This window comes from Mya arenaria, chromosome 11 (genome assembly GCF_026914265.1).
Source record: "Mya arenaria isolate MELC-2E11 chromosome 11, ASM2691426v1".
Classification (NCBI taxonomy): Eukaryota; Metazoa; Mollusca; class Bivalvia; order Myida; family Myidae; genus Mya; species Mya arenaria.
Window position 1 is genome coordinate 5,430,955 of NC_069132.1, and position 21,147 is coordinate 5,452,101.

A 21,147-nucleotide genomic window follows, 5' to 3' on the forward strand; every position below is an offset into this window, starting at 1 on the left:
GATCTCAAAACTGTAGCTTGGCGCTTGTCGCTGTTCGCTTTGTCGACGGTTTAGTTTGCATGTGAATTTATGTTCTTTTCTTTAAAACAGATTTCGCATTGTAAGATCTAGAAAAATGAACGCGATAATTAAAAGTATTTGCAGAATTTTCTTTACTTAGACATTTTCCCTTTGTGAAGGTGTCTGTTAGGTACTTAAAGTTTTAATTTTTTAGTAAATTTTGGAGTGAAAATCAATATTTTCTCATTTCTTTGGTTTGACGGTGTACCAGGGTGACAAAGCGAGAATGCTTGTGCGCGCTTATGGAGAAAAACAATAAATGATCGAAGGGAAAATTAATTCAATCCTGTAGTTGTAAAAAGACGCAAATACATATTGGAAGGTATTCGGTTTGGGATATTCTGCTTCGATTATAAATTAAAACAAAACGCAAGACTTGTTGCTTCTATTAAACATATTCACTTTAAGACACACGTACATCTGTTATAAATACAAACGCAGTCTGGCACTGACAGTCGAAAAAAGCAAAATGTACAACAGTAATACGTTAGTGTCTTTAGATGAGTACAATGTTACCACTAGTTCTACTACCACTACTACAAATACTACTGGTAGTGCTACTAGTACCACTACTAATATCGTTTCTACATGTATGAATATATCTGCACAATCAAGTGTGATCAACGCATCCTATAATGAAGAATGGAATGTAAATATTACCGATGTGATACCGCGCATTGCTGTGACATTTGTAGTTTCCGTACTCGCTTTAATCACCATACTTGGAAACATATTTGTAATTGTTGCGTTTAAAATAGACAGAAAATTACAGATACTAAGCCACTATTTCTTACTAAGTTTGGCGGTTGCAGATACTAGCATTGGTATAGTATCTATACCCTTTTACACTGTATTCTATTTCTTTGAATTCTGGCCTCTTGGACGTGAAGTTTGCGACATGTGGTTAGTTGTTGACTACACGATGTGTAATGCATCAGTGGCAAATTTACTTGTTATCTGTGTCGATCGTTACTTTTCCATTTCAAGACCTTTGACCTACAGAGCAAATAGGACGCCGGTAAAGGTTGGCATAATGATAGCCTGTGCATGGATTGTGTCTATTTTGTTATGGACACCCTGGATCATCGCCTGGCCATACATAGAAGGACAAAGAACAGTCCCAGAGAATGACTGCTACATCCAGTTTCTTGCTACTAATCCCAGCATAACAATGATAACTTCTCTTTGTGCATTCTACACACCAGTGACAATAATGATTGTTCTATACTTTAAAATATATAGGAAAACTTCGATAAGAAATCGCCTTTTCAATGTACAGGGATCGGATTTTCAGAAGAGTTATTCTAGAAGATCAGAATACCGATATAACGCTACTAGTGTAAGAAGTCAGTCAAATGAAGGTCTTGATAAAACGAAAACTGACGAAGGAACATGTTCAATATTTGCTTGTTTTCGAAATTGTGTTGATCAAGACTACGATGCAGACGACCAAATTAGATGTAGTGTTACAAACATATCTAACATCAGTGATGATGAATCGACAAATCTACCAACGATTGAAAAATTAGTTGAAAGGAAAATTGTTCAAAATTTTGAAACAGTTCCTAGAAACAGTTCCGCGCGGAATGTTAGATCTGCACGACGACGTCTTGGAAGTGGCTCCCATCGGAATGCATATGTTCAGCGGCAGGAGCGCAAGGCAGCCAGGACGTTGAGTGTCATACTGCTGGTGTTCATCATCACATGGACGCCGTACAACGTCCTGGCCGTTCTGAGTCCTCTGTGCCCTTCCTGTGTGAATGGAACTGCGTGGTCATTTGGTGTGTTCTCGTTTTTTTTCTTATTGATCACACGTAAAATACTCATTTACCGTATAAAAACGAACAAACGAGTATAAAAGTATTTGTACTCCCAATAAAAATATGGATTATTGATACACGTACTGAAACCGTCAGTTTTAATTAAAGTTTGTATGTAATGAATATGAAAGTATTCTACACTTAAACATAAAGAATTGCCCATTTATTCATGAATTTAATGAATAACTAATAAATGAATTATGGTCTGCATTTTGATTTTAAAAACGCTGTACAATATTATGGCATCAATGTCATTTGCATACTTGCACAATATAATGATGCTTTATTATGTCTGTTTCCAGCCTACTGGTTGTGCTATTTGAATTCGACAGTTAATCCGTTCTGCTATGCCCTCTGTAACGCAAATTTCCGAAGAGCTTTCTTCAACATTCTTCGGTGCAACTGCGCCTCATACAAGAAGAAGAAATGATGTGATCACAGAGTTTTGCTCCAAAGTAATTGATAATTATAAAATCGCACAACAATACGATCGTCCTTATCAAAAACTCGAAGTGATTAGGGCACTCGTTTGTCACCAAGGCAACTAACGATCGTGATAAATATTATGTTGTAATAACTTGCTCCATCATATGTTATTACTAGTATGCTAAACCCGTTGTATTTGAGTTCCATAGGATACTGATGAAACGGGTTTATTTCATATTTGTAAACATATGAAAGAAGCCTTTGCTACATGCTATTCAATAACTAAAAATGAATATAACTTACTTACTGCCTCTGTTAACAAACTTATAATATTTAATATTATCAATGTTATACATCAGAGGCCAATTGTATAAAACTGTTTCCAATTGTATACAACCGGGTAAGTTTTCTGTTTGGTCATAGTTATCCAAAATGAATATTGATTGGTCAATATTTAACCAATAATAACTACTTATTAGTCAAATTATTCTAATGAGACAACTAGCCAAAAAAATTGGACCTGTTTTCAACTTATCAAAACTTAATACAATTTGCTGCTGGTAATTTCATGAGTTTGGTTAAACTAAGCCAAAGAATAAAAAGTATTGATAATTTTATCCCAATAATTACTGTTGACCAATAAGATTGCTTTTAGTGGCAAAACTTGCCAAAAGATTACTAATCCAGTTTTATACAATTTATATTGCTTTAGCCTATATGTATATCAGGGGTGTATCCAGGATTTGACCTTAGAATGGGCGTAATGTAGGGACGCAATATTTTGACATGCGCCCATCCTCAGAACTGATATTTATATGGTTTATAGTGTTGGCGGTGGTGGTTGGTAGGGAGAATTCCGAAATGGTGTATTTTGAGAGTATTATACAATTTTACATATTGGTGGAGGTTATGGTGGATGTTGTGCATATCAATTTGTTTTCTGATCAGTGTTTGTATTAGTATGTGAATTAATGCATCGCTATTTAGCTGTTTAGTGTATGTTAAGTGCCATCTCATTCGTTTCTATGTTGTGTTTAAGTTTCCTTTACTATAAGTATTGTCCAATCCGACTGTATGGTTTCAAAGTTATAAATGTCTTTTTCATGTAGAAGTCAAAGTAAATGTCAAGTCAAATACAGAAACTGAAATAGAAATATGCGTTGGTTCTGTCTTTAAGCACTCGTTGATAACGAATACAATTGTATAGTCGAACCCCGATGGGAATGCTTACCTTCAGGATAAAGAAATATGTCCTTTACATTCAGTTCGAGCAAACGAGGAATTCGAGCCAAGCGGAGTACGACGATTTGAAATGGACACTCTTATTCAAAATCAGTACATACACATGCATTAAAAACATCAATTTTTACAAACTTTTAACTATTTACTAAATAATGCATTTATGGATAATATTAATAACTGATAACAAGATTATAACCGTGTATTTAATAGCAGAATTCGCAAAAATATTAAATGATTGGTGAATGTTAAAATATTTACTGTGGTCTACTATAGTCTCATAAGGTAGAAATAACGTGTTTTATGCTCATTTTTAAAAGTTAAACTCGGCATCCTTCATTAGATAACTTGTTTTCGACATTTATTTATCCTTTTTTGAACATTAAAACAGTATTATTAATTGTGGTAAATCTTATCTGAGAGTAAGAGTGCATCACGTGATAATAATTAAGGCGCTTTTATATCGATTTGGCAATAGACCCTTCTTAATAAGCTCTTATGAATAATGTTTGAGCCAACTCAGAAAGAGGCTTAGATGGGTCAGATGTAAACACAGCTGATAAGCCAACATGGTCAGCTATAGTGATAGAGATGGTAGTCTCATTCCACAAATCAATTTCGCTTTTTTGAGTATTATATAAAAGAAAACAAGTTTTTATCAGGTAATAAATCCATAAACAAAGGCTACAAGTTCTACAGTGAGAGATAGACTCATTATTTAAAAGGTAAGACTATACGTTTTATTCATATGATTGAAGTTCATGTACATTAATCTAAATTGCCATATTCTGTTTACATAGTCCTGATACTATCAAAAAATAAACCATATCTAATGCATTTATGGTTTCTCCCGACCACTCTTAATTGTTAGGCCAGCACATTTAGCTATTGATGCTTACAGTTATTTAGGTTTACTGTCTATAGTAAGAACTTAGCCTATTGTAAAGTACAATATCAAGCTAGATGCATGTCTCTGAAACAAACATTTATAAACAGTTGCATGGTCACTAGGAGTCAAACTGACCTGTTGTAAAGATTTCTGAGCTTTTCTCAGCCCCACATAATTCAAAAGAAGTATGGTACCATACAACATCTAATTAAAACACCCCTTACAGAATCTGGTTGCAGAGTGTCAGCAAAATGTCAAAAGACTCAACGAAAGAATGAAGTGCCATACACTGTTCAGGTACACTGCACTTTTTTATTTGGTATGAATTTTGAATTATTCTTTATAAAACAACAGTAATTATTTTTTTGATAGCTTAATTATGCATATATTAAGAGCATATTAAGTACAATTCTTAATGTTTTACACTTTCCTTTCTGTTGCTTTGTAGGTAGATATTGACAACAAAACTGGTTTTGATCCATTCATCAAGTGCACCTCATGTGACTGTGCAATGGCATTGAATAAATTCTGCGGACATGTTACATGACTTTGATACCAAGTTGCCAATTACAAAATACTTGGATTAAAGGCTGAACCCGAGAATGTAGCCAAAGCATCAATGCCAAAAAAATGGCATGTGGATGTTGATGTTTGTTGTTACTCACAAGTTCGAGAGCCAGATACCGGGTTTTCACAGCTTAGACCAATGCTATAAGAGAACCACCTGTCAACTGGTCAGACAGCGCAAGGTTGAAGATGATGACAGAGGCTGAACCAAACCTTGTATTGCCAGCTCTTCAGATGTACACATCAGCATCCATGGTTCCATCAAAGTTTGGCTTACTTCCACATGGAATGCTTCTGAGCTACCATAAAAAAGCTAACTGATGAATCAATTATGAACATATTTGACGGTGTTGGTTTTCCAAACCTTTCCAAGTCAAAGTCGTCTATGGCTTCGTAAATGAGAATATGAATTACATTGAATAGGCAGAGTTTTTAAGCCTTTCGCAGTCGGCAATGACAGGACTAAATTGAGTGTTGTGATTTTTGCAAGGTGTAAGAATGACCATAAAGAAACCTTATATCTTAAACGAGATTTTTGGGATAATGTGAAAGACAAAGTGGACACATTCTTTTCACCTCTTTTATTTAAATACAAGCGTATGTTAAAATACAAAATTATCAACTGTGTCAATTATAGGGAACAGATTGTATGTATTTGCATGATACATCTTTTTTTTTAAATTGATACAGCTCTTCTTTTTTTATTTAGTAATTGTTCTTTCAATTGTACGATTTCCTCTTCGTAGGCGACATGCAATTGAACAGCTGTAAACATTTCACTGGTTGAGGGATGTTCTTCAAATATGGCATTGCTATATATATGTTAGAATATGTTGGTGATGTTCTTACTGTTTTGATGCTGTCTCGTGTTGTGCTAATATCATCCCTCTTAAGCTCTCTCCTCTTTGGAGTCTTCTTCTGCCGGTCAGAAATATTGGGAACAGTATCTGGCATAACACGTCTTCTGTTTGGAGTCCAACCAGTATACTCATCTTTGGTGATGTGTTTTGAACAAACCACTGTTGTTTAACAAATCTAAAATATACCATAAATATAAAACTAAGTGTTGTCATGCGAACATTTACGGTACTGTATTCGATTCTTTTTCAATTAAAGAAACCATTTTAGAAAAGAAACTTTTTAATATCAAAGTAAAAAGTAATTTAAATCAGATGAAAGAACATCATACATGTTACTGCTTGTTTGATAAAATATACGAAAATATGTATAATAAACATACGGTACCTGAAACATAGGCCCTTTAATTGTTTCTCCTGATTTTGGCAATCCATTTTTTATGTTTTCCTTCTACTATTGCCATTTTATGAAAGTTCACAATTAAGTCATATGTTCCATTAGAGTTACAAAGGAAACACAAAAGAAATAATTTGATATTTTATAGCTTTTTCCTAAATTCAGATCAATGCTATCACCTGTGGCAGCCATGGCTAGTATGGCAGGAATCTTTGTTTACATCTTACCCATCTAAGCCTCGTTCTGATTATGGAATGCCAAGCATGCATAGAATTTGAGAATGGGCTATAGGACACAGGTAGACTCGTCCCTGTTTTACTAAGAGCACACAAAAACATTACGTTGGGCCATAAGAAGCATGAACAATCTATCTTGCCGTAACTTTAAGATGACTGGTTTGGCAACCAATAAATAACGTTTCGCGATGTTCGTATGATTATTTCCATCTTTGTCATTGGTTGGTTGGTTTAAATGACATAAGCAATGCTGATTTAATAGACCCAAGTTAGTTCGGTAACCAAGTATCATGTCGTGAAATGTTTTTACGTCCATTTACTAGTTGCACATGTTTTTGTTCTTTTTGCTTTTTTTGTGGCAAACAAAGCTAGAAAAGGACGATTGTAGCGATTTCCGAAGGTCCAGGGGAAGGAACTCTGGAGGTGTCTTGAACACTTCTTCGTGCCAAGTGTGAATAATCGATCAAACCTGTTATATAACGTTATAATTTGGTATAGGTTTAGTGTAATTGTCATTATTTGTTTGTTGAAAATTACACAGTAACTGAATCAAGTGCTCTTATGAAGACAAAGATAAATATTAACTATAAGTGCACCTCTCATTGTCTGCATTATTATGAATGTATTATTATTATTATTTATTAATATTATTTTGCATACATTGTGTTTATTGTGTTCTTGCTGCTTCTTTCGCTATTGTATATGTACATGTTTTGCCTGATTGATCTATAAGCTTCTTTGAAATAAATGTTATATACGGTTCTGTTCTGTTCTATAAACATAGATGAAATGGAAGAACAATTGTCATCCAGAATCCGTACAGAAGCAAACATAAGAATGGGGCATCATATAACCAGTATTCGATCGAAAGTAAAGTATATCAGTAATATCTAATACTTTGTAAAGCACTTTTTGTGTATTTGAAAATTCATGTGTATTACTAGTAGAAATCATTCATCTTATGGTACTAATAAATTAACCTTAGCGTTCGTACTTTTATCCGTAACTTATAAAAATATTTAAAAACTGACTAGACAACAGTCATAATTAGTTCATTTAATAAGTAGATATTTAGTCTGAAACACACCACTATAAAGTGTAATAGTTTACCATTATCGATATGCTGTATATGCATAAGACAATAAACGTTCTGTTCTGTTCTAATGATATTATTGACGATAAAGCATCACAAGCAAACAAATATTAAAGTAATGTAATGACACCATAATGAGCTGTTTTGCAAAGAAGTATTTCGATCTATAAATTAGAAATATATATCCGAAGGGTGATCGCGAAGTTCGTGTAAATGTACTGTAATTTGTGCACTATCGTTAATGAGTAAACGAAAAATATACCACAATAATGTTTAATAAATTACATACTCCATGATAAATATTAAACGAATTCATTAGAAAGATTGAAAGTTACATCGATTACAACATAGTCACTATGCGTAACTTGACGCATGCTGAAAACGTAAACGATGTCATTTAACGTCACACTAATCTCATTAAAATCATATCGTGACGTTCACTTCATTTCATAACGTTACATAGCGTAACGTCGTGAAGCGTGTATTGGGGATCTGATTTTAATGAGATTGACGTCACACATGTTCAATGAACGGCACACTTTTTCTACGTAGTCAACGCGCAATGCTACACATTTCTGATGTCTCGCAATCCCTTCGGTAAATGTCTCCCGGTACCAGTCTGTGTCAAGTTGTGAAACTTTTCGACGAATTGTAAAGTCATATATACATAACAAGATAGATAGTTGACAAATTTATAAAACTAGACAAAACTAGCATTATTATTTAAACTAAAACAGAAATACTTGTAAGAACATTTGTGAGTGAAGTTGAAAATAATTCGTCAAAATTATACACATTAAGGTGCTTGTAAAATATGGAGGAATGTATCAATGGCTAGTATCAATATCAAGACATTGAAACCAACAATTCAATTCTTCACCAATTTCAGGACCGTTTCACAAACTAGATACACGTTGGTGTCGATCAATTCCAAAATGTCAACCCTATTCAATAGGCAAGTTTGGAATTTAACTGAAATTTTAACAAATGAATCGCTACTTCAACAGTTTTTTTCAGATAATGTTCGAATTTAGTATCAGTTTAAAGCCACTTACCCGCATCAAAACCTTATGGACACCATTCCTGACAATACTGATCTCTTAGAACAGTCTTACACCCGCTGTTAAATACTAGTGGCTTATCCAAACATTGAGCTTGCCAATACTGAGACAATAATTATTAAATGTATGAATGAAAAGAAGCAACCAAAGGAGAGCGAAACACATCAACCTGTATGCAGATGGCATAAATGCATATACGTGTTGGTGTTTTTTTTCAAGTTTGTGTGGGCCAATGGCAATCGAGGGTTTTTCAAATGTTCTGATTCATTAATTTTACGTAGATCGGTTTTGACAAATGCACTTACAAACACCAAATATGTTAGTGTCATATTTGGCGTAGAAAATAGAACGGGCGTGCCTTTGCCTGAACTCTAACATTTACTAAATGCACACACAATTTGATATATCCTCGATTGTCATTTGCCCACACACAAAATGCAAACACCAAGTATATACTACCTTTTACTTCTGATACTAGTTTAACAAATACGCCGTGGTGGAAAAATTTACTGACTGAAATATATAGTATGACCCACACAAAAATGCAAACACCAAATATCATTACGTATGGTGCATTGCAATACCACTTAACATAATTTTAATTGAAACTGATTTACCAGAGAACTGTCCCCACAACACCAAACTTCAGATCCATACTGGTGCTCAGTGAATTAATTTTTGGTCTCAGTAAATTCAATTGTTGTTAAATTTACCTCATAGATAACTTGAATCATCGATGTGTTCTAATGAACCCCCCTCTTAATAAAAGGGCTATTTCTAATCCTTCCTTTTGAAAAAAACCGATACGTTTTAGAAGCGCTTTAAATGCCACATATTACAATAAGACACCCACCCATATACTATTCAAATAATTGTCTTCCCACCAAGGGTTATATGTTTTACTGGAATAGCCCTGATTCAAAAATGTTGTATTGATGCATTGAATCAAGCGTAGATCATACACTGACTGTAGTCGATTATTCGCTTTGATTAATATCTTAACACTGGGCTATTAAAATTGCTCATTGGTTAAACTCTTTTGTAAATGCTTATAAGAATGTTGCCTGTGCTAATAAATTACATTAAACTTCAATTCAGAGGAGTATAGGTACACACGTTGTTGATACTTGTTTAAACTATATAATGTTCTAATTGCATTTTATTTCAAATCAATGTTCGTTTAAAACATTGATATTCAGCATTATCATTGATTAAGAACATGACCATATCGGACCGATGTCGGCTGAATATCGGCATATCGGCCAGTGTTTGCCGATATCGGCCCGACATCGGCCCGATATGGGCATATTGACTGAAACATTGTATTTGTAATAATACTGTATGATTTTAATTCAAATGTTTAAACATTATAACATAAACAATAGCTTTTGTTTTTTTATGGACAAAAAACAGTTTATAAAGATCGCGATATCGGTCCGATATTGGACCGATGTATACTCTGTATTGCTTCAAGGGAGAGCAATGCATATGCTGCAACTTTCACTAGCAGTTCATTCCCCTGGCGATTAATAAATATTTAAATTCATTATCATTAAATAATAAAACCAATTTAAGTTTATATGGTTATTTTTAATTAATTCTGTAATTAATAGATTCAGTTCATGTTTATTTGATTTTTATCTACGAAATTATTTTGTTTTATATTCACTGCGGTATTTGTGCCATTTCAAAAAGATGATGCAAGTCAAATCAAACTGTTGGTATTAATCAATGGTAAGTAATCTTTGAATCGTTGTTGAACGTATGAATATAAGGAATTATTAAAGTACTATTCTGTTAATCTATTGTTTTATTCTCAAAAGTGATATAAATTCTTTTATTTCGAGTAGATATGTTGAAAAGAATTCGTGTAACATATTTTCGTGACTAGTTCTCTTTGTAAGTTTGTTGTTTTATGAGTTTGATTAAAATCTACATTTAGGTAGCATGCGCACACAAAAGCAAAGTATTACATTGATGATTTGGTTGGGTTTGAACGATTAATTTATGTGCTTCCATTGTAGACAAATTTAAATATAACATTTTGTTATCAATTATGAATCATAATTGAGACATTGTAATTTACAGTATCGTATATTGTGGAAAGATCGATCAAAGTTGCAGAGAGCGGATAACTGCAAATCGAGACACTGAAATAGAGGAATAAAGGCAATCATATGGGAGGTATTTCTTTACTTCCCAATTGTAATGCACCAGTCAATTGTAACCACGCCCCCCCCCCCCCAGGTCTAGGGAATAGCCGGGACTTTGACTTTCGGTCCAGCCAACCCCGGGTAAAATCCCCGCCCTGCTGTGACGAACTGATGGTTAAACCCCGGTCAAATGGCCCCACACCTCAGAGACTCTATATAAAGCCCAATCCCCGCTAAATTTGGCGCTATGTCAAAACCACCGCAGTCACCCGGCCCTTTTCCCCGGCTATCCCCGATCTACCCCCGGATCTGGGGGGCCGTGGATACGATTGACTAGTGCATTACCATTTATATTGAACGTGTTCATATTCATAATATGTTAGTTGCAATCAGTGTGTCAGGATGCATATGTATATTTTTTGTGAAGCAAGTTAATTTATGATACATCTGTTAATGAATTAAGATCAAAAGTACTGATAAAAAGCAGGTGATTTAGGGTATTTGACTATTTCACACTTAAGAAAAGCAGGTTGACTATACCAACCTTTAAATTTACCTAATGGGGAGAATGATCAGGATAACCAACTAATGCATTTGTAACTGTAACAAAATGTGATGCATTTCAGAGGAAGCGTGTTTAATCAGATGAGGATGAATAATTGTCAGTGATAACACCACCAAGGGATTCGAAGGTGACAGTGGCGATGGCAGGACTGTTCTGCAGGCATCACAACAGTTACTATAAGATCCCCAAACAGTTGCACCATCTCTACAGGTATATACCGCTATTAACCTTTGTTTCAAGCACAGTTCAATATATAATCCCTCCAGAAATATGCGAAGGGATGTAGGCAAATTTTATACAAACAACACAAAAAAAAACATTTCACATTTAACAAAAACCCAATTAAAATTAAGAATACCAACTTCCTTGAAAATTAATTATGTAAATACCCATATCCTGGAAAAGACCTATCTCGCCTATTTATTAACAGTACATGCAATTATTCCAGAGGGTGTCGCGAAATTCCGTCGTTTCTCACAACAGAGGTGCGAGCGAAAAATGCCGCCTGGTTGAAGACAGCATCGGACAGAGATGGTGGGAGGGAAATGAGGCAGACGCAAATATCTGAGTGCATCCTTGGAACATCGGGATGAAAAAACAAAACAATATTATGTTAAAAACCCTTAATGTTTAATGCAGTAGTGTTACCTTAATTATTGTTCAATGAAATAACTTTTATTTCAAGTCTTATTTTGTTTGTTTGTTTATTTATACAGTAACAGCCTGTGTGTATTATGGCATGTTTTTGTATTTTAACTTGATTTTGATAAACTGTTCAGGGGTATTATCCACATTCTGTGATAATTCAATTGTTTAAATATTTATATAGCAATGATAATAATAATTAAAATTTATAAGATGAAATAGCTTATTTTATTATGTAGTAATTTGTGAGTATATAATATGCATGTAGGTTTACGGTTGATTTTCTCTGCATTATTATTTTTTCTCTCAGAAGATAAACCAGGACAAAATCTTGTGTTTTAACTATCTTGTTCTGTTGTCATTGAGCATGACAATCCATCTGTATAAGAATAGGGACGAAATAGGAAGGATATGAAATAGGAAGGATATCGGCATCATGCTGGCTAAATGTCGGCTATTAAAAATATGCCGACATCGGGCCGATGTCGAGCCGTGTTGCACATCCGACATCGGCCCGATGTAAATGCCGATGTCGGGCCGATGAAGTGTTCCATATCGGCCGAATTGGTCAATATCTAGAACATGCGTGTGTTCTTAAGGTCGTTCTTTTATATAAAAGATTAGCTTGACCGTTCAAAATAGGCCATTCATAATCCCTTATCTCCACATCGTTTGTACCAGAATAAAGAGTAAAATTTGTTTTGGTAAACGCATACAAATATATGTGACGTCGTCAGCGAAAATGAGTCCTGTTGAGGTAATCACGTTACCGAGATAAAGCGAGAGTAAAAAACAACACGTTTTCTGAGCAATTATCGTTTTGTCAATCAACTATTTTGACATTATTTTTTCAAAGTATTTACAAAATCGAAGTGTATACACTCTATAAAGGAACATCACTCTGCTTCCAGTTGAATATTGTCGATAATATTCATGCTGCCTGACCTTAAATCATGACTAATCGCCCTTGATCTGAAGGTGTCGCTCTCCGCAATTTTGATGAAAACATGTCGAAATCCGTACCAAAGATATGACGGTTTTGCCGGTTTATTCACTCGGCATTAGCATGTTTTTCGGATTAATTACACGGAAAAGATTATTTTGGAAGGTAATGTATGCAATTATCAATGTTGTCATCCTTTATTTAAATTGGCATTTGATGTTTATTTTAAATAACCTTTTGACAGTTTGACCCGGAAGTATTTTTTTCGTAACAACAGACAATTTACAGATATTATGGCGGAAAATTTGAAAAACACTTGAAACTTTTATGAAAATGTCCCAGTTTAGTCAAGCAAGTACCATCCCCTATGAATTAAGCCAAGACCATTTATTTCGCGAAGAGTTATTAGAAGTTGATTTTATTTTCATGAAGTTTTGTGTCCAGAGGGTGGTGGAAGTGAGATAGAATTTAGTCAGTCTGATTCAGAAAATGATTCTAGCCATGAAAGTAATTCTGTAAATGATGAATCAGATGTTGATGAATGTAATACAGAGACTGTTCATTGTGAAAGTTTTGACCATGATTTAGAACCCACTGAAGAGGATTTAAGACAGAGAAAGAAAACAGATGATTTCTTTACTCAGACCTGCAAGTGTAAAAAACTCTATGGCAAACCATGCAGTCAAGTTGTGGATGGTAATGATATTTCTGACTTACGTATGTATTCAGCTGGTTTGCAAACAGATGAACTTGATCTTGTTATTAAATCAGCCATGTTGTGCCACAGAAAAAATGGCCAACAAACTGACAGTAGTAAACATAAACGGCAGGCGAGAGTTAGGCCCAGTCAGAAGTTTTATGTAAAGGGAGTTGAAGTTTGCCGTGAAGTATTCTGTTTTGCATACAATATCGGAAAGGAGAAACTAAAACGAATTGGTCGGTCTCTTGACAGTGATGGATTGATTGCTAGGACTCATGGTAATACCAAAAGACTACCTCATAATGCTATCACATTTGAGGAGAGAGAAAATATAAGAAAGTTCCTCATCTGCTATGCATCTGACAATGCAATGCCCCTTCCCGGAAGACTTCCAAACCACCGCAATAGTAAAGTGATGTTGTTGCCATCTGATAAGTCACAAGCAGACATTCATGTGGAATATGAAAAAATAGACGGTGCAAGAAGTATTAGTCTTAGTACTTTTACCAGAGTATGGCGGGAGTTGTGCCCACATATTGTCTTAGCGAAACCAAAAACAGACTTGTGTTTTAGATGCCAAACATTTTCTTGTAAAATTTCACAAAGTGGTGCCCTTTCTGAAGATGATAAAATGACACTTCTTGATGAATATGAAAGTCATGTTGAAAGTGCTAGACATCAGAGGGAGCAATATAGAATGCAGTGTGATGACTCTAAAGTTACATGTAGTGAAAACATTACAGTTGAAGGTGTGCTTTGGTTAATAAATTTCTATGCGCTATAGTATTAGCTGTCTAATGGCATGCCTCAAGATTTTCTAGTCTTAAAATTAAAATAGAATATGTTAAATTCTTTATTTTATTTTAATTGACATGCTGGCCATTGAGTTATCATTTTTTAAAATGTCCATCTGCATCAATAATAGTGACTTTTACATTTTACCGAAGTTTTTTTTATGCCTGTTATGCTTGTATATATATACTGGACATGTAAACTTTGAGCGTATAAATATTTAAAACATGGATAAAATTTTGAAACAGAATGAAAAGATACCCATCAGATCATTTTATATTACTTATATATTTCCTTCTAGGCCATCAATATAAATTGTGAAAAATATATATTTTAGGTGCAGTATCATGTTCCTTAGATGCAACCGTCCACTACAGCTGGGACTTTGCACAGCAGGTTCATATTCCACACCATAGCCAACAGGTTAGTTTTTTTTCTATCAAGTACTGTACAAGGATATTTTTTTTTCACTGAACTTACCAATTTATTGCAAGAGATAATCTTTTTTATTGGATTTATTGTGCAGTAATTTGCATGATGTATCATACTTTTGAGTGCCTTAGGTTTACTGCAGTAAATGTATGTTTCAACTGAAATAGTTTCATATTGTATTTATTGAATGTAAATACTGTTGTCAAATTTATGTTGTCAAGCTTTTATCTATTACAGGTTGGACCCCTGTATTTCAAAACTGCCAGGAGATGTGAGGTATTTGGAGTTTGCTGTGAAGGATCTGGTAATTCCCTTTTTTACAGTTTAAAATTGCAAAATGTTCTCTGTCATTATAAGATGTCCTGATGTCAAATGTTAATAATTGAGAATTGAAGGAGCACTTCTTAGCAATAAATGTTTTACTTCATTCAAACAAACTGATTAAGAATGTAACATTTCCATTGGTCAAAAGCCATCATGTACATATCAAGATCTGGAATTGGATGTGTTTATGAACATTTATTTGGTATATATATGTTAGTTATGAGAAATGTTTTTTGTATTAATGTTGAATGCTGGTGCTGTTAAATTTTGCTTCTGTTGCTGATGGTGGTGATGATTAAGAACAGTGATAAGACGGATAAATATTTTTCAGAGAAACAGGTGTTTTACCTTGGTGATGAGGGTGTTGCCCCAGGCAAAGGAGCAAACACAGTTGTCAGCTACCTCCACCATTACCTTGAAAACTACGGCCTGGGTGAGGAACATGCCCAGTTCCATTTTGACAATTGCCAAGGACAGAACAAAAATAATGCAGTTCTTGGTTATGCTGTGTGGAGAACATTGACGGGTGAGAGTTGTTGTGTTTCAGTGAAAAAAATAAAATATGTTTCATGATGTAAACTAAATTATGTTATTGCTTTTTAACTATCTCAAAAGGTTTCCAGTAACACTATAGATGAGTGAAACAGATGTATAGCTTGAGAAGCTTTCAATTTGTTGTACTTAAAAAATAAACAACAGATAAAATTTAGTGTTTAATTTGAAATAAAGAGACCTTATAACAATTAACACTTCTATTACAGGAGGGCATAAGACAATCCAATATTCATTGATGCTAGCCGGCCACACCAAATTCTCATGTGATTGGCATTTTGGAGTGTGGAAAAACAGATGGAGACACATGGATGCAGAGACAGTTGAGGTATTCAGGGAGTTAGATGTTTACCACACCAATATTTTGAAATAATAATAGACATAAATTACTTACACATGTTTCAAGATTTATTGATTTCCTTCTTTTTAATACAGTTATAAACTAATAAGAAGTGGCATGAAAAAAATGGGATTTTTTATAGTTAAGATTGAAAATAATAATATATGACTTGGGTTATATTAAATTGATAATTATATGAAATAAGTTCATGTATTATCATGTATATTTAGATATAATAGGTAATTGATAAATTCACTGATGCTATATACTTCATGTAGGCATTTCATTGTGTAAGAGTACTGCTCAGTATGATCACCATAGAGCAATAACACAATAACTGCATATAGAAATAGTAGCAGATATTGAGTTCTTGCACTAAGGTGACACTATAATATGTCATATTGGATCAATTATGCCTGATAGTCATTCATCATGTAATGCTTTTCTTCAAAACAGGAGGTGGCTTCCACAGTAGCAATGTCATCCCGTAATGGCCACAACATCCCCCATATTGTTGATGGCAACAGCAAACCAGTGTTGTTCTATGACTGGAGCACCTTCTTCAAAGGCATGTTCAAACCATTGAAGAACATTTCAAAATACCATTCATTTGAGGTGTCTTCTAACGAGCCTGGGGTTGTAAGAGTAAGGAAGTTTGTTGATGCCCCTGAGGAGAAAATTAACATACTGAAAACCTGCCAAGTGGATATTTGTGTTATGCCAGAGCAGATCTTTGGTGAGGGAATAAATGCTGAAAGGCAATGGTACTTGCATGATGTAATAAGAGACTTTTGCAGATCGGATCATGCTAAAAACACAACATGCCCTTTGCCATTAGTTGCAAAAGAAGGCTATTCAAAGGCCAAAAAACAAAAGTTGAAATAGGTAACTTTATTGAGAACACTTTCTGTGTGTGTTTCAGCAAAAGGTATAGTTTGTGTCTTGCTATAAACAGATTGGCATGTATAAGTTGAAGTTTTATGTTTTCATTTTCATTCAAAGAATATATTTCTTTGTGTAACATTGATAAAATATTTATGATTTTATATAAAATATTTATGATTTTAGGAATGTATGGTTTCCATGGCAACCAAAAGTAACAAACTTGATTGATCATTGAATACCTATGCATAAACGTGTATTTCATTTATGGGAATATCATTGAACAGTTGGCCATCTATAAGTAAAGTATGATGGCATTCATATTTTCCATACATGACTGCAGTATAATATTCAAGTGTACATTATAAATCTACATGTTATAACTTAATAGTTATACATACATATAGTTTCAATGTTCCTTGCTTTATGTTTGTTCTCAATTTTGTCAAATAAGGCATGTGTCAATGCTTTCCTTGTAAATACATTTCAGTCTGTGTCATCTTACAACTCTAAACTAATGAAATGAGCAAAAATATGAACTATTCTAGGTATAAGTAAGTTTCTATGGCAACCAAATAAAACATGTCTTCTTATTGAAATAAAATAAAAATTGATTTCACCAGACAAGTTACATCTTTTAAATAATTGCTTGTTTTAAAATAATATGTTTGTGTTTTGATCAATACAATGATAAGCTCACTACTTTTGATCAATTTACCTTGTTTAAGAAAAGTGGCAGATTTTCTTTACAGGGTCTATTGTTAATTGCTGTAAACATTCTATTTTACTACATAGCTGGCTGAAAATTTAATGCTGTACTGAAATATTTCCTGCAAACATAACAATCAAATTCAAATGTGATTTTATGTATTTAAGCAGTTTTTTGCGTTTATTTGGATAAATTTCTCGTGAAAAAATTGTAGTCATGGCAACCGTTTTTATGAAATGCACATGTAGTGTTACATTCTCCATAAATGATGTTATTGATGTTATGATAATGTTTCCACAAAAATAAAAAGTGTTGCATTCTATTTCAATGGAATACAGACTCTTAAAATCAAGGTAGTTGTATTTACTTATGTTTCCATTTCCTTCATTGTTTTCGCCATTTTATAACAAATAGTGGTATCGCGAAATTTGTCCTCAATCAGTCAATTTTAAAGAGATCAGCTTAAAACTTCAGGACTTTATTTCTGAAACATAGCACATTCAGAAAATGTAAAAACCTGAAAATGTCATTTTTCCTCATTAGGACCCATTTTCGCAGACTTGGTCACATATAATCTTTTAGACAAGATTAGTGACCAAAATCGTGTATTAGACATTATACGACGAGGGCGGTTCACAAATAGTTTTGGCCTAACGACATTCACTGGTTAGGGCTCATATTGTTTTAATTTTACAACTATTTCAATTTAAAAAGCTCAAGCCTTTTAAAAAACTGAATTAAAAAGCGCACTGTTTTATTGGTGGAGTTGGGAACGAAATGGATAAAAAACACATCCTCATATGTTAAAACAAGGACGAGCTCATGCCTTAAATAATAAAGAACACAACACACATGTACAACGTATATTACAGAAAACAACAGAAATTGTAAAGCTAAATCATTTTGATGTCGGTGCGAGTCTTCAATGCCGTTCGTCAAAATGCGCAAAAAACATGGTTTTGCTTGACCAAGACGCACGACAGTGGACCGGTCGATAACCAATGAAATGAAACAGCATGGCCTAGCACTGGCCTGACATGAGACCAAGGTCACACACTGCATGCTGGAATTTTCCTAACTTGTTTCAGTTCTTTATATCTTACTCGTCCTTCGGCTACACCACCACGGATTTCAATCATTATCACAGGTAAGATCGACCAGCTTTACTTATTGTTTGGAATTATATTGTATATTGTCTTCATTTGTACATTATCGATAAAATACTGGAATTTGAGGGGTGTTTACTACGTTTAACTGCGAACTTCTGTTAAAAGGAGAGGCATGGAGAAGCAGGAATTGCAGATTTATTCCATTCATTTCGTGACAAAAAGTAATTTTGAAATCGTCGGTTAAAATAAAATATAATACAAATGAAATGTTTTGCATGTAAAACGCTGCTGCCGCGATCGGGAAACCATTAACAATACTGCTTCATATACGTGTACTCAGAATGGCTCAATGTATGATAATTATACAATCAGATGTGATATGTATGTGCATTGTACTGTTGCATGTGAGTTGCACGCTTATTATAGAACAACTCATCGGTTTGTCACGATCGGTAAAAGTGGACTGCGGGGAACATCACCTCATTCGAGTAATGAATATTATTTTAAACCACATCATACTCTCATTACGTTTTGTAGTGTTTCCTATTGAACTAATTAAGGGCCTTCCACAGTGGTGCAAAATTGGATTGGGAAGGGTAAAATTAAAACGTTTCATATATTATTTAGTTTGAGGAACGATATTTGGGGGAGAATAACATACATTCTTGGTGACATGTTTTGGGGTAGTAAGGAGTTGACCAAATTTTACAAAAGGAGTTATTTTTAGATTTTTGATCAAAAGGCATCCACATTTTTTTCAGAAAATTCTGTCGAAATTATAAGTTTGTCTTAGTGTCAAAATACGCCAGACTACCTAATCAACACTGTCTTGAGAGTTCTTGGTGATGTCTTTTCAAATAAGAAAGTTCAATGATTTTGTTTTTAATTAATGAAAAATAGTGGATAAAATTCATTTCCTGGTAACAAAAATTCAAACATCTTTTTTTTTAAATATAGCTGCGACCACCACAAAGCCTCAAGCCATTGCTGATACACACCTCTAACCTACGTCCGAAACGCGATCCCGTCCCCCTTACACAATTTTGTTTAACAATGGTGTTATTTGTGCATTTCGCTGTAAATTGAGACACTGACGTACATTCACATAATTGATGCTGAATTGAAGGGTTATTCTATAAACATGTCCTTCGAGACACCGGCATTTCTGTTTTTGTTTTTTTCACTTTTATGATCATTGTCCCCCCTTATCTGTTATTGTATCAACCATTTTAGATTATTCTGAACTATATCTTGTTTCATTTTAATCTGAAGTGTTGACAGCACAAGCAAAAAACTAGTTCTACGTTGTTTGAATTAAAAAAAGGAATATATTTCATGTTTCAAGGCGCTTAATTCATCTCAATTGAAATTTGACAAAAATACCATGCACATTAAAGCTGCACTGACACAGATTGAATGTTTTGACAACTTTTTCATTTTTTGTCTTGGAACGAGCCAATTTTTGCGAAATTCCATGGAAACCAGTTATATAAGACTGCTGATAAAATATTAGATCGCAGATTTTTATATTCAAGTTTAATAATTGATGTCTTATGCATTTTACTTAAACCGTCGTCTGTCCACACTTAGTTTGTTAACATTCTAGTGATCACATTTTTTCCTCAATTGTCACGAAACTATGTCAGGGTGTTTGTCCCAGTAATAACTCGGACGAGTTCGGATATGGGTCAGATGGGATGTAAAACTAGGTAACGTGACCCGGAAATAGAAAAATCTTGTTAACAATCTAGAGGCTACTTTTTCGAGGTAACATTTTCAGCGCAACTATCCTGGAAATTTGTCAGAAAGGTTCTTTCGATGGTTTCTAGCACAAGTTCGAATATTGGTCATCTGGGGTCAAAAACTAGGTCACAGAGCCCAAATATGGAAAAGCGTTGTTTACATTCTAGAGGTAACATTTTCAGCCCACATGTCCTGGAAATTTGTCAGGTAGGTTTCTTTTGTTGATTACTAGGTCAAATTCGAATATGGGTCATCTAGGGTCAAAAACTAGGTCACAGAACCCAAATTTTGAAAAACCTAGGTCACAGAGCCCAAATATGGAAAAACCTTGTGAACCCTCTAGGGGTAACATTATCAGCCCAAATATCCTTGATTTCTAGCTCAAGTTCGAATATGGGTCATCTGGGGTAAAAAATTAGGTCACAGAGCCAAAATATAGAAAAACCTTGTTAACACTCTAGAGGTAACATTTTCAGCCCAAATATCCCGGACATTTGTCAGAAAGGTTGTCTTGATAATTTTTAAGTCAAGTTTGAATATGGGTCATCTGTTTTTTTTTATTGTTATTTTATTGTTTTAAAATCATTGAAGGTACCAACTTCAAACTTCATGA

General features: G+C 34.1%; 3 protein-coding genes and 1 long non-coding RNA gene across 4 annotated transcripts in view; all 4 read left to right on the plus strand.

The window, feature by feature from the left end:
- Window positions 1-982: 982 nt before the first annotated feature.
- Window positions 983-2,310, plus strand: LOC128207831 (muscarinic acetylcholine receptor M3-like). Its single transcript, XM_052910983.1, has 3 exons — window positions 983-1,084; window positions 1,706-1,841; window positions 2,183-2,310. The coding sequence occupies exons 1-3, from the start codon at window positions 983-985 to the stop codon at window positions 2,308-2,310; spliced, it is 366 nt and encodes a 121-aa protein (XP_052766943.1).
- Window positions 2,311-10,325: 8,015 nt separating this feature from the next.
- Window positions 10,326-12,242, plus strand: LOC128209805 (uncharacterized). Its single transcript, XR_008257064.1, has 4 exons — window positions 10,326-10,379; window positions 10,734-10,829; window positions 11,425-11,573; window positions 11,812-12,242. It is a non-coding gene; the product is annotated as an uncharacterized LOC128209805 (long non-coding RNA).
- A 1,275-nt stretch (window positions 12,243-13,517) lies between these two features.
- Window positions 13,518-18,118, plus strand: LOC128209234 (uncharacterized). The gene is made up of 6 exons (XM_052913179.1): window positions 13,518-14,400; window positions 14,781-14,866; window positions 15,113-15,179; window positions 15,531-15,725; window positions 15,961-16,079; window positions 16,548-18,118. The coding sequence occupies exons 1-6, from the start codon at window positions 13,671-13,673 to the stop codon at window positions 16,974-16,976; spliced, it is 1,626 nt and encodes a 541-aa protein (XP_052769139.1). The 5' UTR covers window positions 13,518-13,670; the 3' UTR covers window positions 16,977-18,118.
- Window positions 18,119-18,693: 575 nt separating this feature from the next.
- LOC128209347 (cysteine sulfinic acid decarboxylase-like) overlaps window positions 18,694-21,147 on the plus strand; it is a 32,008-nt gene continuing 29,554 nt past the window's right edge. Inside the window, exon 1 of the mRNA XM_052913351.1 lies at window positions 18,694-18,829. The gene's annotated coding sequence lies outside the window, so the exon portion shown is untranslated. The remainder of the gene's footprint in view (window positions 18,830-21,147) is intronic.

Excerpts from the sequence above, each read along its gene's own strand:
- LOC128207831 (XM_052910983.1), top strand. The coding sequence starts at position 983 with ATGTGTAATGCATCAGTGGCAAATTTACTTGTTATCTGTGTCGATCGT. Across the intron at positions 1,085-1,705 it reads CAAATAGGACGCCGGTAAAG|CGGCAGGAGCGCAAGGCAGC; the intron begins GTTGGCATAATG and ends GCATATGTTCAG. Across the intron at positions 1,842-2,182 it reads TGGAACTGCGTGGTCATTTG|CCTACTGGTTGTGCTATTTG; the intron begins GTGTGTTCTCGT and ends GTCTGTTTCCAG.
- LOC128209234 (XM_052913179.1), top strand. The coding sequence starts at position 13,671 with ATGTATTCAGCTGGTTTGCAAACAGATGAACTTGATCTTGTTATTAAA. Across the intron at positions 14,867-15,112 it reads TTCCACACCATAGCCAACAG|GTTGGACCCCTGTATTTCAA; the intron begins GTTAGTTTTTTT and ends TATCTATTACAG. Across the intron at positions 15,726-15,960 it reads TGTGTGGAGAACATTGACGG|GAGGGCATAAGACAATCCAA; the intron begins GTGAGAGTTGTT and ends CTTCTATTACAG.